This window comes from Neopelma chrysocephalum, unplaced genomic scaffold (genome assembly GCF_003984885.1).
Source record: "Neopelma chrysocephalum unplaced genomic scaffold, ASM398488v2 Primary Assembly neopelma1_63, whole genome shotgun sequence".
Lineage (NCBI taxonomy): Eukaryota > Metazoa > Chordata > Aves > Passeriformes > Pipridae > Neopelma > Neopelma chrysocephalum.
The window spans coordinates 4,021,554-4,036,360 of NW_020897720.1; the positions used below are offsets into that span (position 1 = coordinate 4,021,554).

At 52.3% G+C, this 14,807-nt stretch overlaps 1 protein-coding gene across 1 annotated transcript; it reads left to right on the forward strand.

Annotated features, from left to right (window-relative positions):
* Positions 1-271: 271 nt before the first annotated feature.
* On the forward strand, positions 272-14,762 carry DPYSL3 (dihydropyrimidinase like 3). Its single transcript, XM_027682763.1, has 13 exons — positions 272-362; positions 2,628-2,812; positions 3,824-3,988; positions 4,132-4,193; positions 4,502-4,582; positions 5,672-5,740; positions 8,237-8,357; positions 9,122-9,278; positions 11,482-11,623; positions 11,973-12,143; positions 12,740-12,919; positions 13,479-13,641; positions 14,080-14,762. Exons 1-13 carry the CDS (start codon positions 343-345, stop codon positions 14,166-14,168), a joined length of 1,605 nt encoding a protein of 534 aa, XP_027538564.1. The 5' UTR covers positions 272-342; the 3' UTR covers positions 14,169-14,762.
* Positions 14,763-14,807: the final 45 nt, after the last annotated feature.

A 14,807-nucleotide genomic window follows, 5' to 3' on the forward strand; every position in this document is an offset into this window, starting at 1 on the left:
GCCCTGTACAGGGCACTGCAAATCACAGAATCACAGGATGTTAAGAGGTTGGAGTGGACCTTAAAGATCATCTAGTCCCAACCCCACCTGACATGGGCAGGGACACCTCCCACTAGACCAGGTAGCTCAAGGCCTTATCCAACCTGCCAAGGCTAGGACATCCACAGCCTCCCTGGGCATCCTGTTCCATTGTCCAGTCACCCTCACAGTGAAAAGTGAATGAAGTGTGTATATTGGCTGTTACTGACAACTGCTGTGCTCTTCCCTTCTCAGAGTGATCGTCTTCTTATTAAAGGAGGGAGAATAGTCAATGATGACCAGTCATTCTATGCTGACATTTACATGGAGGATGGCCTCATTAAGTAAGTATGGACTTATATTATCTCCGTCTCTCCTTAAACCAGCTTTAGGTTGGCCGGTTATTGGCTTTTTGTGGATGTGGTCTGTACCCAACTTGCCAGCCAGGAAAACTTGATAGCCCACTCTGAACAGAGGCTCAGCTCTCTGTGTGAGCACACACGTGATTGCCTGACATGTTTTCAGGGTAACTCCAGTGACTGAATTGCTGTCAGGCTTGTGGGATTGTGATACAGCGTCCAGTGTACAGCAAAGCTGTGTCTAATTGCACCAGAACAAGATTCATCTTTGACTCCTGTTTTGCCCTGTGTTAACCATATTAGCCTGAATGACCCCGCACAGGATCCTGTTTGTTAGCACTAACAAGGACAGTGCTGTGCTGCAAGTCATCTGCTCTCTTGAGATTTCCGGGAATTGCAGGGAAACCTTTGGGTTCCCCCAGCTTCTCCATGTGTGCCTCAGAGCTGCAGGAATAGCTCCATTGTTTAAAGTCTGCTGTTCAAACATGGGAAAAGTATCATGTTGGGACACGTGAAATGAAGGTGAAGTGAAAGAACCGTGGAAGTTTATAACAAGGAGACTTGAAAAGGCATTTCTTGCTCTATGATAAGAGTTAAATATCCAGCATTATCAGGGTGGTATATGTTAAAAATCTAGCAGCAGATAAATAGTTCAAGAAGTGGGACTGTATTTTTATGAGACTGTTCTTAGATGAACAAGAGCATTCATGACTGACAGTAGTTGCACCCAGACAGGAATCAGAGCCAGTTTCAGGTCTTGTTATGGCACAGACTTCCTCAGTATCCTTGGGCAAATCACCGAGCCTCATCTGCAACCTGGAGGTCACAGAATTTCACTGCCTTGGAAGCAAAATGCTCTCACAAGTGAATTCTGGTAAGAATGCAGCGAGCAGTTAAAAACCTTTAGTGATAGATTGATCTCCGTAAAAGCAGTGGGAAGAGCTTCTGGCTTATTGCTGTGAGGACCTGGAGCGAGCAGTTCTGCCCACAGAATTTTTGTTATGTTAAGGAAAAAAACTGCAAAGGGACCAAGCTTGAATGAAATGCAAAAATGGAATTTGCTTCTCATTTTTACCTCCCCAGTGTGCCAAGGAAATCAGAAGTTTTCCACTAAAACCAACTTGTCTTTTATCTTGATTTATCAGGGAAGACTGAGGAAGGCTTGATGGAAATAGGATTTCTGAAAGAAGAGATTTGAAGGCTGAGTGCTACATATGGACAGATAAAGGGATTGAGCAGGCAGGGGCTGAGGGAAGGGAGTGCTGAGGTTCAGGTGACTTGGCCTGCAGGACGGCTCAGTACCTCGAGTTGTACTCAAACAGAACAGCTCCAGAGGACTGTGGTTGTGTATTAGTTTACCAGTGAATGTATACTGGAACTTTCTAGATTTCCTGTTTTCAGAAGATATTTTTAGGTACTTGTGATTTTAGCTGCCTTCACTACAGCATGGCACTGCTCATAGCAAAGCTGTCCTTCAGGGCATGGAGGAGACAAGGTGAGAGGGGAGAACTCTGAGTGCCTTGGGAAGACAGTGAGCCTGAAGCTTGCAGGCTGTACCATGAGCCCAGTGGGCTGGAGTCGGGCTGGGCACTTGCTGAGCTCCCCCCCAGCCCCCAGGAGTCCCTTCACCCTTGGGACCTTGTGCTGTGAGTGGCATTGCAAGTCCCTGATGAGCCCTGAGCTGGCCTAGCAGCTGTGGCATTACAGTGGAAATCATCTTTCTCTGTAAGTAAGCCTCAGACTTGAGCCTTACTTAAAGTGGGCAGAAGGACGGGGGAGAGGAGAGATTAGGGGTGCAGCTTACTGGGAGCAGGGCTGGTGTTGGGTTTTGTGAGCATGCACCCTGGGTGAGCACTTAGGTCTGCTCTGCCCGTGGGTCTGTAGGGTATGAGATGTCCTAGGCAGCTTCTCACCACACACTGGGGAGATCTGCATGGCTGTCAGACCATTCTCCCCAGCTACCCAACCCAGGGCCTGCCCCAGGCAGCAGGTGCCATCCCAGACACCCACAGAGCAGCTGGACAGATGGCAGCCACCCCTGGACTAAGCATGTTGTAGGTGTCAGCAAGCCAAACAACCCTGCACGTGGCTGTGCAGCGGGGTGGGTTCGCTCTGCCCGGGTCTGGGAGTGGGACAGAGTGGGGTGTTCTGTGGGCAGGGAGGTGACCTGGCAGTTCCTGGCTGAGCTGTTCGGGGGTTATGCTGTGGCTGTTTTTCCCTTGTTTGACCATCTTGGTGTGATCTCATCAGGCAGATTGGAGACAACCTGATTGTCCCTGGAGGGGTCAAAACCATAGAAGCCAATGGGAAGATGGTGATCCCTGGAGGAATTGATGTCCACACTCGCCTGCAGATGCCATACAAGGGAATGACTGCTGTGGATGATTTCTTCCAAGGAACAAAAGCGGCTCTGGCTGGTGGAACCACCATGATCAGTGAGTGCTTGTGCATGACACCACCCAACACTCCTGCAACACCATCCAGATCTTTTTTCTCTTTGCTTTTCTCAGTCTTTGTTCTAAAGGCCCATGATGGTGTGTTCATATCTTCTATGATCTCTATCAGTGCAGTTTAGGGAGTAAGAATTGGGATGAATCTTCGGATCCTTAGTAATGATGAAGTGATGGTTCAGGAGATCTGTGTAGGACTGGCATCCTGTGCTCTGCAGTACTACTTTGTCTGCAGCCACTGCTGCCCCTGGGACCCTCAAAAAGAAAAAATGACATAACTTTTTTTCCCTGTTAAATAAAAATAGGGCAGTGTGGTGCTCAGATGACTCCGAGCAGGGGAACAGAGCAATGTGCTGGCATCCCACACTGCTCAGAAATAAACAGTGCTAACGAAAAAGGAAAGGGAATTCTGAGGTCCTTCCCTGGAGAAGGCCATGGCTGTGCACTGGTTTGAGTTTCAGGTGTTACTGCTGTGCAGTGGTCACAGCTGTGTGCACTGCAGGGTTTCTTGGGATGCAGGAGCAAGTGTTGATCCTTCCAGTAAAGGGCTGGGTTCTTTGTCCTCCCCCCACCAGTTTTCCTTCTCTCTGTGCCAAAAAAATATGTTTTGTGGAATGGATTATGGCAGGGTGTGGGGATTCCATGGTGGGCAATAAAAGCTGCATTAGTGTTGCAGTGTGGGAGGAGGCTGTGTGCTAATGGGGTGGGAGTGGGGATGGGGAATGACAGGGCCCTTCAGCTTCCAGCCGGTTTCTCAGCAGAAGCTGTAAAAGCCCCTGGTCCCATGCCAGAGGCCATTAAGCAAGGGCTCTGTGCACTTCCCTGCCAGTAAATGCACTTGAGGAGCAAAGGCGCCTTATGAAGGTAACAGGAACCTCTTGAGCTGCCCTGAAACCCCTGAGGAGACCAGCCTGGGATGGTGGAGGTGCCAGGCCGTGGTGGGGTGGCCTGGTTGGGGAGCCCTTGCCCAGCCCTTGCTTTGCTGTGCCCCTGCAGTGGACCATGTGGTGCCGGAGCCCGAGTCCAGCCTGTCGGAGGCGCTGGAGCGGTGGCGGGAGTGGGCGGACGGGAAGGCCTGCTGTGACTACGCGTTGCACGTGGACATCCCGCGCTGGAGCGACCGCGTCCGGCAGGAGTTGCACACCATCGTCCAGGAGAAAGGTTGGTTGCCTGCTGCTCCCTGCCCAGCCTCGGCCAGCCTTGTGCCCTGGCCGGGGAGGGCGAGTGGTGGCCATGCTGTCGGGAGGAAGGGTGGCCGGAGCAGGCAGCCTGACCACCCCTCTCTCCTCTCTGCTCTGCCCCAGGCATTAACTCCTTCATGGTGTACATGGCCTACAAGGATTTGTACCAGATGTCCAACACCGAGGTGAGACCCCCTTTGCTGCCGTGGTTGTGTTGATGGAAGGGGCAGTGGGGGGTGGCTGCCTGTGCAGGGCTGCCCCAGCTGTGGCCGTGGGCTGGCTGAGCTCCTGCGTTGCAGGCAGAGGCACAGGTCTGGTGTGGAGATCACCAAGAGCACCTGCTGGTGACTGTATCCTTCAGAAAGCTGGTCCTGGCACGGCCAGAACATTGCCTGGCATGGCAGCACCAGGCCCTGACAGCTGTGGGGCCATGGGATGTGCCAGGGCCGTGGGCTGCCTGCTCAGTAATCATTTCTTCTTGTCTCTCTTTTAGCTGTATGAGATATTCAGCTGCCTGGCAGAGCTGGGTGCCATAGCCCAAGTTCATGCTGAAAACGGCGATATAATTGCACAGGTAACTAACTAACTACTACTGGCACACAGGGACTGAAAATCTATTCCAGGCAGATTTGGTGTGGGGCATTAGCAAAATAGCTCTAAAACTGCATGGACGTCTTTTGTAAGGTGGTAACTTTGCTGCTCAGCAGCAATATCAAATTTAGCACCGTTTTTTTTGGTTTTAATACGTTGTACATAAGTGACTCTGAAATAGTGAATTAGTGATTATCTAAAAGGAAGAGAGTAGCCATCAATTATGATACATTCACTCCAGCTGCAGCTCTTTTCAGTGTGGAGAGGCAAGAGACCTTTGCTTTGCACATAATGAGTCAGGAGAGGTAAAGTGCATTGAGAAGTGCTGTGACAAGAGAGGAGTTTTCTCTCTGTAAGCAAGCAGCTTCCTGATGAAGCTGGATTTGCAAGGGAAGTGTTCTGAGGGATGTGGCTTGGTGATCAAATGGGTAGTCTGTATTCGCCTGCTCTGTTGTAATTGGTGCTGGATGACAGAAAGTCCAGATGTTTTGATTTTCATTAAGACACAGAAGACATTGCTCAATTAAGCTCTGCAATTACTTGGGGTTTTTTCTGTCTCTTATTCTTGGGAGTTGAAGGAGCATGAACCAAGAGGTCATTCTTTGAACATCCTCTCTGACTACAAGAATCAGTTTTTCTTTGGACTTTTAGAGCTGCAGTGCACAACTGAATGGCTCCTGCACATGAAAACTGAGAGTGATCAGAGGAATTGTATTGGCTAGAGCTTATCTCTGCTTCAGCACCAGCCTAACCACAAAAGGCCCCCAATCTGTTAATTGGTAGCACTTCACAAACCTGGGAATTGGAAGGGCTGGGGAGTTTTTTACCCTTTTTTTACCTTTACACTGTGCTTGTTTCATTGAAGAGATTTCAGTCAGTGTCTGCTCTCCCATTTCCCCATCCTTCCTCTTTCTCTCTCAAACCCCTTGAGGATGCATCAACCTCTCACCATGGCTGAGACAGGACACAAGGTGGTGAAGGTCCTGAGGGAAGGGCTTGACACAGAAGGGATCTGCTTTTCTGGTTGGTGGTTTCAGTCTTGTAACAGCCCTCTGTTCTTTCGATGTCCTAGGAACAAGCCAGGATGTTGGAGATGGGAATAACAGGTCCCGAGGGCCACGTGCTGAGCAGACCTGAGGAGGTAAGATGCAGAGGACAGTTCAGCCTTGCTGCACTGAAGAACTTCCCCAGTCACAGTTGGGACTCAGTGTGTGTAGTGGGGCCAGACAAACATCGTGGCAGGGGGGTGTGTGTGTGTGTGTGCATCCAGGGGTATCCATTTATACAGACACTGCTGTCTGGTTCATCATCAGCCCAGGAAAGAGCGAGGTGCATGTTTGTGACAAACAGTTCTCAGTCTTGCTTAAATTGCCCAGCAGAGACAGAAGCCCTTGTTCTGAGTCTCACAGAGAGGAATCAGTCAAGAAAAATGTCTATATGGCTGTAGCAACCTTTGGGGTTGGACTGGGGGTATTTGTCTTGTATAGGTGGCTCCACGGATGTGAGAGACCTGAGAAGAATCAAATGATGAGTTTTAGTTTCTCTGAGAATTCACTGTACACATCTGAGTGCTGACAGATTCCAGCCTCTTCCTGCTTTATATCTGCTTAGAGTCTAAAGCATGTTTGAGAGTCAGATGGACAAAGCCATTGGTGGAAGGAGTGGGAGGGAAGGAGAGGGGGAATTCCCTGGTTACAAATCATTGTCAGAATACTAATTAGATTACTTCTAATTTTAGCTTGCAGGGTATTTTTCTGTTTGGTCCATTAATCTGAGTTGAGTCTAATTTTAGATAGGTTTCCTTGAGATAACTCCCTGCTGAGAGGTGCTTTAACTTTCCACAACATGTGAAAGAAGAAAACAGTAGGAATTTGGTACAATAGCAAAGCCAAGCAGGAAAGCACAGGGACAGATTTATACTTCAGGGCTCGCTGAAATAAAATCAGTCGGGCCAAATTAAAAGTGTACGAAGTTGGCTATATTAGGCCTGGTAACAACATACATGGCCTAGTGTAATACAGTGTTTATTTTCTTAGAAGTACGAGAGTGTAAAGCATTTTCTTGTACAGGGAAAAGTCTTAGTGTCAAATACAATGGCTCAGAGTCCTTTTGCGTGTAAGCTGCTATTTATTTTTATGACTCTAACCTGTTGCCACTAGCTGGCAAGCAAAGGTGCAATTAAGGGATGCTGTGGTTGTGCCAGGATTTGAAAACTGTCCTATTGCCATAAGACAGCACTGCAGATCTCGCCCAGAGTCAGTAAAACATTGTTGAGTGTTTGATCTTGAAATGCCATTAAAGCATAAGGCAACTGAGAACACTGCAACGCTCTAGATATCATCTGTTCAACCAAATCCAAATCTCATTGCCTTTGAAAATAAACAATGTTCTTCTTCCACAACACATTCTACTTGGGAAAATGTTTAGGTGGAACACAAATGGCCCTGATACCCCATAAAGCCCACAGGTGCAAAACATTGGGAGGGGGCTCTGTGGGTCTGCTCTGTCCTGGAGGGACCTCAGTGGGGGTTAAAGACAAGGTTTTCTTTCTGGTGATGGTGGTGACTTGGTAGGGCAGGATGGTGCTGCTCCAGATTGTAGCCTGCTGTGAGGGTATTGAGTGATGGCTGTTTGCTCCTGTCCACATGTTAAGCATCGCAAACTACTGCAGTCCATAAGTGTGCTGATAAAACTGTTCTCTTGCTTAAATTTCTGTTTAAAGAGTCTTTAGGTGGAAGAGAAAAACCTCTTTTCACTGTACAGCAAATAGCCCAGCAGAAGTACAGGAGGCATGGGTGGGTGATGTGTCTGGGTGCAGTGCTCTGCTTCTCCTGCCCCAGGACAGTTCAGCTGGCACAGCCCCAGGAGCTGCCCCGGGGGCTGGATCAGTGGTGTCTTTTTAAGGCTTCTGTTTTGAACTTCCTCATTCCAAAGCTTGAAGCCAAACTGTAGAGCAAACAGTTGCAGAACTCTGGGGTTGAGCTCAGACCGAACGCAGACTGATGTAATAGTCCAAAGATATCCCTCCTGATGGAAATCCGCCCTCCAGTAAGAGCAGGACAGTGGAATGAGGCGGGTGTCAGCAGGCTGGGGTGAGCAGCAGGACAGCCAGGCCCCAGTGCCAGCAGCCTGCCAGGGCATGGCCCCCTGCACCCAGCCATGGGGTTGGCAGGGACGTCTGGTTAAACCTGCTGCAGCCATGGGACAACCTGGAGGAGGGAGTGCTCTGGAAGGGCTGACCCTCTGCTGCCTGGTGTCAGCCTGTGCTGGCAGGGTGGGCAGCAGTCCCTGGGCTCCTTGAGCTGTCAACAGAGCTGGAACCAGGCAGTGGAAAAAACAGCAGATGCAACTCTCCTGGCCCCTGAGCAGGGTCCAGGCACTGCTTCTGTTCTGGGCATGGAGCAGGGTCCAGGCACTGCTCCTGTGCCAGACATGGTGTTGCTGTAGCCTGCGATTTGGGCCAGGCCCTGGGGAGACTGAAGCTTCCCCACTCAGATCTCCCTGATTAACCTGCTCTTGGGGAGTCAAGGGTAAAAGCAAGGACACAGAGTGCAATCCATGGTGTGCTGAGAGGAGCAGGGGCTCCTTCCTGCCCACCCAGTGCTCCTTTGCAGCTGTGTACCATCCTCTCTTCCAGCTGGAAGCAGAAGCTGTCTTCCGGGCCATCACTATTGCCAGCCAGACCAACTGTCCTCTCTACGTGACTAAAGTGATGAGCAAAAGCGCTGCTGACCTCATCTCACAAGCCAGAAAAAAAGGTGAGTGGCAGCTGATGCTGCACTCAGCCCTGCTGCTGCCACCAGGATCCTGGATTATGTGGCCCCCATGTCCTCATGGTTGTTTTGCCGAGACCACCACTGTGCTTGGAGTGCTGTCCAGTGCTTCCCCTTCGGCTGGGGAGGAGTTAGCCCAAGGGTTTACCTGACCTGTGAAGGGCAGGGGGACACTGCATCAGGCCACATAGAGCCACCTCCTGTTGTCACATCAGGTAACATCATGTAGGGCACAGGTAGGAGCAATGCTTTAAACACTAGTTTGTCTGTGGCTGTGAAGGGCTCGCTGAGGATACTTGCTCAATGCACGTGCTGGTGGTTTGAACTGCTGCACATAGCTCTGGCCTCCCTTTGAAGTGCTGGCCCCTCAGAGGTACCTGGGTGCTTTTTCAGGTGACTGGGGGCTCCGTTTGTCACCGGAGGTGGAGCACAGGGATTCCCCACAGGCATGTGGGCATATCCACAGTTGTGCTCAGTGGGCTCTGTGCCTCTGCCCCGGGAGCTGTGAAGGGGGCGGCTGGTGCACTGGGATCTGTGCCCTGGAGCAGGAGGACCCTACAGTGATGGCAGGCAGGGCTTGCTGCAGGACTTGCCGTCTCTCCTGCCTGCCCCAGCACCGGAGGCCCAGGCCGGCAGTGTGGGACAGCCCAACATAGGTCTGGGTGTTCTCTGGGCTGTTGGTAGTGCTGTAGAGCAGAGAATACCTGCAGGCTCCACGGAAACAGCGTCCTTTCTGTGCCCTTTTCCAGGCATTGTGGTGTTTGGTGAGCCCATCACGGCCAGTCTGGGGACTGATGGAACACACTACTGGAGCAAGAACTGGGCCAAGGCCGCGGCATTTGTGGTCTCTCCGCCACTGAGCCCAGACCCAACAACTCCTGACTACATCAACTCCCTCCTGGCCAGGTGAGTGACAGCTCTGCTGGGGGTGCTGCTGGGGGGAAGTGGACTCTGGATAGGGAAGGAAGAAGTTAGTCCAATATGAACCACTTCCCTGTAGGTATTTACTGAGGCACCATGAGGTTAACATCAGTAATAAGAAAAATAGCAGGACATGTAGTCATGAACCATTTTAAATGCCCTGAAGAAGGCAAAAAAATGAGGACCAGCTAACACGGACTTGTCAACAGAAGCATTCACGAAGCTGGAGAAGTGAGGAATGGCTGCCTGGGTTGGGATGCTGCAGGAGAACATGGAAGGGTTAGAAGTGTCACAGGCTGGTGGGGCCCCAGTCAAATACAAAGCAGATATGTTCTCACACCTGTACAGGTGAGCAGTAGCAGAGCCTGCAAAGTGCAGGAGGCCTTTAGGAGCAGCTCCTGCACATCTGGCTGGGATAGTAGGTCTTTTTTTCACACTGAAGGTGAGGGGCTGGGGAAGGCATTTGTTGAAAAAAGACAGACAATAAAAGCACTTCAGCAATTTGCTGTGACCTTTCACAGTTACACTCCATCCTCTCACTGGCAAGGCCCGTGCAGCAGCTGTGGGGACACAGCACATTCCTGGCCCTGTCCACATGCCCTGTGTCCATCACACACCCCCTCACCCTGCGTTTGTATGTCCGATTGTGCGTGTGGTGACTGGTCTGCGTTAGCCAGGGGATGGCTGACACTGGGGAGTTGTAAATGGAAATGACCTTTGAGGTAACCCTGGAAACATCTCTACCGAGATGAGTGAGGGATGCAGTCAGTACAAGGTGTCTCTGCAGCAGGGCACTTTAGGATAAACCTGGTTGTGCCAGGGTGGAGATACCATGCCCGGGTGTAAGAGAGGTGCATTTGGGGTCTGAGTATGCAGGTCGCCCTGGATTTTGCTGTGGTCAAGGACCAAGAGATGCCTCCACTCAGTCTGGATATGTTATATAAGTGCAGGTCACAGCGACTGGGAGGGAAAAGTGAGCCCAGCTCCTTCACTGGCTTTCTAATCCTCCCCTTCCAATTTACTGCAGACCTCAGATGACAGATGAGTACTTCTTAGTCCCTGCAGCCCACAGGTGTCTGTCCTGACACCTTTGCCATACTGCTTTCTGCGAGGCTGCAGTGGGAGGAGAGGCTGTGAGGCTCCAGCTGGGCTGGATGGCTTGTTTTCCTCCACCAGGACAAATCTGGTGGAGATTAGGAAGCGTGTTGTGTCATGAGCCCAGGCCTCTGGCTGTGCAGTCCATCAGACATATGGCAGAAATTATCAGAGGAAGGTGGAGATTAACAGTGGATTAGGGCTGATTCACGGCCTCGAGCAGAGTCGCCGTGTCTGCACTGTCCGGGTGTTGGAGGCCCCTCGCCTCACGTGGGCAGTGCCAGGAGCTGGCCTGCCTTGGTCTGCTTCCTTTCACCTGGCAGTGATGACTTCCCAGCTGCTGCCTGTCCATTGCTCCCTGAGCACTTGGCAGCAGCTGGGTGACTTTCAGGGAGCCATGGACAGCTCCTTGCTTGCCTTGGCTGCTGTCAGCTCGCTGGCTCTGCCTGTTCCCGAGGAGTGGAATGGGTCAGGGTATCTCATCTCTCTAGGCCTCCTGGAGAGAGCTGCTTCTGGGCAGTCCTGACTCCCTCCATCCCATTGCCACAGGCTTTTGTGGGGCCAGGGAGGGCTGTGCTTGCCCTCGGGGTGCAGGAGCTGCCAGTGCATGACACAAGGGCTGGTTGTGCAGGACAGTCCTGAAGCAGAGAGGCCTCTTCCTCCCTGTGTGGCAGAAGGACTCTCCCAAGCAGACCTGACAAACTGATGGAAACAGGTTTTCTGACTTGCACTGGGATGATTTTTCCTTTGTGCTCGTGCAAATGATGGAGCCTGGTATGAAAGGACATCTTCTGGCCTGACACAAAGGCCACCCTGTTCCCTGGGAGTTGAGCTGTTGACTCCAGTTGTATGCAGGATGCTGTCCATACTCAGGCAGGCAGCACAGCGTGGCAGAGGTCTCTTGCCCCCAAGTGACCCAGGGGCTGGGTTGGGTGGAAGTCTTAAGGCTGAGGGGCTGTGGAAATGAGGCTGCAGAGGAAAATAGAACTGAGCCAGGGGCTGCCTGTGGCCAGAGGAAATCCATGTCCTTCATATCTCTGCTGCTGTTTGACTGCAGAACGATTGACAATGTCTTTGTTCCACCACCCCTCAGTGGTGACCTGCAGGTTTCAGGAAGTGCTCACTGTACCTTCAGCACCGCTCAGAAAGCCATCGGAAAAGACAACTTCACAGCCATCCCAGAAGGGACCAACGGCATAGAGGAACGAATGTCAGTCATCTGGGACAAGGCAGTGGTGAGAGTCCCGCCAGGGAAGGGGCAGAGCGGGCAGGGTTGGCTGCCACCTCATGCACCTGTGCTCCTGCCCCACAGAGCTGGGCACCCAGCTGCTTGTCCCCTCTCTGGCTCTGAGAGTCAAACCAAGCTGGAGCAGGAGAGGCGGCTGTTGTAGGTTTGGGGTGAACAGCCTGGAGCTGTGACGGTGCCCCAACTTGTTGGCCTGTCTGGTGCCAGTGGTAAGATTAGGCTTGACAGCCTGGGCCCAGCCAGACAGCACCTCATGTGGGAGGGAGTCTGGTGCTTCCCAGGGCTCTTACTCTCTCCTTCCCCAAAAAGAATACTTAGTTCTCTTTGTGTCTGAGCAGGCCACAGGAAAGATGGATGAAAACCAGTTTGTGGCTGTGACAAGCACTAATGCTGCAAAAATCTTCAACCTGTACCCACGGAAAGGGAGAATAGCAGTGGGCTCGGACAGCGACCTGGTTATATGGGATCCTGATGCAGTGAAGATCATCACAGCAAAAACCCACCAGTCTGTAAGTCCTGTGCTCATCTGTGTGAATGCTGGAGGCTGGGGTGCGAGTAGCTCTGTGGAGAGGCTGCCTGGCTGCTGGGAGCTTGGTGTTGCCCTGTCTGTCTTTGAGGAGAGGTCACTGAGCCCAGGCTCTGGGTGTGCCAGCTGTGACTGTGGATGTCCTTGAGCCCTGGGCTCTGCACATGAGGCTTTTCTCGCCCTGCTTGGGCGTTCTTCTCCTGACCCTGGCCCATACAAGTGTAAGGGCACACATTTCTCCTAATCTGGATTCCTTTTCCAGGCACAGTTTTGTCCTGGCTTTTCCAGTGTGCTTTGTTCATGCCTTACCTCAAGCCTAAGTCCTGCCCTCCTCTGTTCTTGGACTCTGTCCTCACACTGAGCTTCAAAGCAGCAGGTCCTGGTTCATGTTGGGAGCTCTGGTGGGTTCTTGCTGTGCTGGGCTAGTGAGCTTCAGGAGGCCTCTGAGGCAGGCAAGGCTGTTACAGGTGTCCTCTCCCTGCACTGGTGACTCCAGCAGCGAGGTGTGGGGACTGACCCGCCCTGAGTGGGCAGGCAGTGCTCATATCCCTCCTGACCAGCCTCTCTGGGTTGCTGCAGGTGGCTGAATACAACATCTTTGAGGGAATGGAGCTCCGTGGGGCCCCGCTGGTTGTCATATGCCAGGGGAAGATCATGCTGGAGGATGGCAACCTGCATGTGACCCAGGGGACCGGACGCTTCCTGCCCAGCAGCCCTTTCCCTGACTATGTCTACAAGCGCATCAAAGCCAGGAGGAAGGTGAGGAGATGGGGATGCCAGGAGACAGAGTTGGGACACTGCTCACCCAAATCGCATTTTTCCCTCATAACTGGTTATTTTTACTCTGCTGTTCTTGCTGGACCCTGTAAGCAGTGCTGCAGACTGATGTATTTTGAATATATGCTTATAAAGCTGAGGCTTGGGTAGGCAGCTTTGCCTGTTGTGTTGGTGGTGTGCCAAGCTGGAGGCAGATGCTCCTCGAGGTCAGCAGTGATGTCTGTCCTCATCCTGTCCTGCTGCAGCAGGAGTGTGGAGGGAAGTGCTGAGTTAAAAATGAAGAGATTGGCCAAAATTGCCTTGTCCTCTCTCATTTTTGCAGCATGAGCCCCATGTGGGCTGTTGTGCTGGTTCTGCACACCTTGCAGAGCAGGTGAAGGGTGGGCGGTGGGGCTGTGCCCCCTGTCACTGCAGGACTGGGGGGGCACGGGGCTGGCAGTGAGAGTTCCCTCTGCAGGGGGACAGGGGAGCCAGGGATGGCTGGAATGTGATGCTCCCTGGGCTCAGAGAAGTGCCACTGTCCTCTTCTCTCCGGTGACAGATGGCAGAGATGCATGCCGTGCCCCGGGGCATGTATGATGGACCTGTGTTTGACCTCACCACCACCCCCAAGGGGGGCACTCCTGCGGGGTCAACCAGGGGGTCCCCCACGCGGCAGACACCCCCTGTCAGGAACCTCCACCAGTCCGGATTCAGCCTGTCAGGTGAGTACGTGTGGCAGCTGGGCTGGGAGAGGGCAGAGCCCCTGGCCACGTGTCCCAGCTCCTGGGGCAGGGGGCAGCTGGGGGTGGCGTGGGGCAAGGTGAGCACAAGAGGCAGGGCAAGACCCTGTGTGTTCCTTAAAGGACATGGCTGGAGCTGTACCTTGCAGTAGAAGCAAGGCAGACTGTGCCTGTGGAGGCCAGCACAGCATCCAATGCCACTCTTGCTGTGTGGGTCTGTTCATGGGGCATCTGCAGAGATGTTCAAGCCACTGCTACTCTCGGGGTCGCTGCTGGAGTTGGGAGAGGGAGCAAGTTGCTGCAGACAGCCTCAGGAGGCCCTTGGCAAGACCCCAGGCTGCTTGACTGCTCAGTCCTGCAAAGAAAATGCTCTTAACTTAGCTCTCCCCCTTCCCTTTGTGCTTTCTCGTCCTGTCCCAGGTACCCAGGTTGATGAAGGTGTGCGCTCAGCGAGCAAGCGCATCGTCGCACCCCCGGGAGGCCGCTCCAACATCACCTCCCTGAGCTAAATGTCCCGGCTGAGGAGGAAACAAAGTCCCTGTTCAAGCGAAGGAAGAAAAATGGTACATTGGTGTTTTAAGAAGGAAAAGAAGTAAACCTGTTCAGAAGAATCAATAAGCCTCAAGCCTTATGTTTCACAAATGCTACTTGCTACCTAGCTTTAAAGATGTTGCTTCATTTTGTTTTTGCATAGCCTTAAGGTTCTGTTGTTGTCACTGTTGTGGGTTCGGTCGGGTTGTGTTTTGCTCTTCCTCTCTGTATGCATGCAGCTCGGACAGGTCGCTGGTTCAGTGTGTTATTGGTGTTGAACGCGTGTGGGATGCTGTGGGACAGTGGGAACGGCCCGTGGGGTGACCCAACGAGGGGGCAGGGTCTGGCCAGAGACAGGATGTGGGATGGGAAGGGCAGGTGCACTGAGCTGGTAGGGGCAGGTGGGTCTGTCGTGTTCATGTCCTTCATCTCCACCCAACGCTCTGGCGCTTCACCACGAGGCCTATGGGGGAGCCCGAATCATCTCTGTAATGGCTGTCACAGCACCTCGTGTAAGGAGTTTTACTACTTTGTACACTTTATTAAAAAAAAAAAGTTGTTCCTTCAAACAACTCGTGTTGCTGGCTGGCTCTTTTCTTCCTCAGGCAGCTGCTGCT

Coding starts and splice junctions, on each gene's coding strand:
- DPYSL3 (XM_027682763.1), top strand. CDS start 343: ATGGAGGATGGCCTCATTAA. Junction 2,813..3,823: donor TGGTGGAACCACCATGATCA/GTGAGTGCTTGT, acceptor GTGCCCCTGCAG/TGGACCATGTGGTGCCGGAG. Junction 4,583..5,671: donor ACGGCGATATAATTGCACAG/GTAACTAACTAA, acceptor TCGATGTCCTAG/GAACAAGCCAGGATGTTGGA.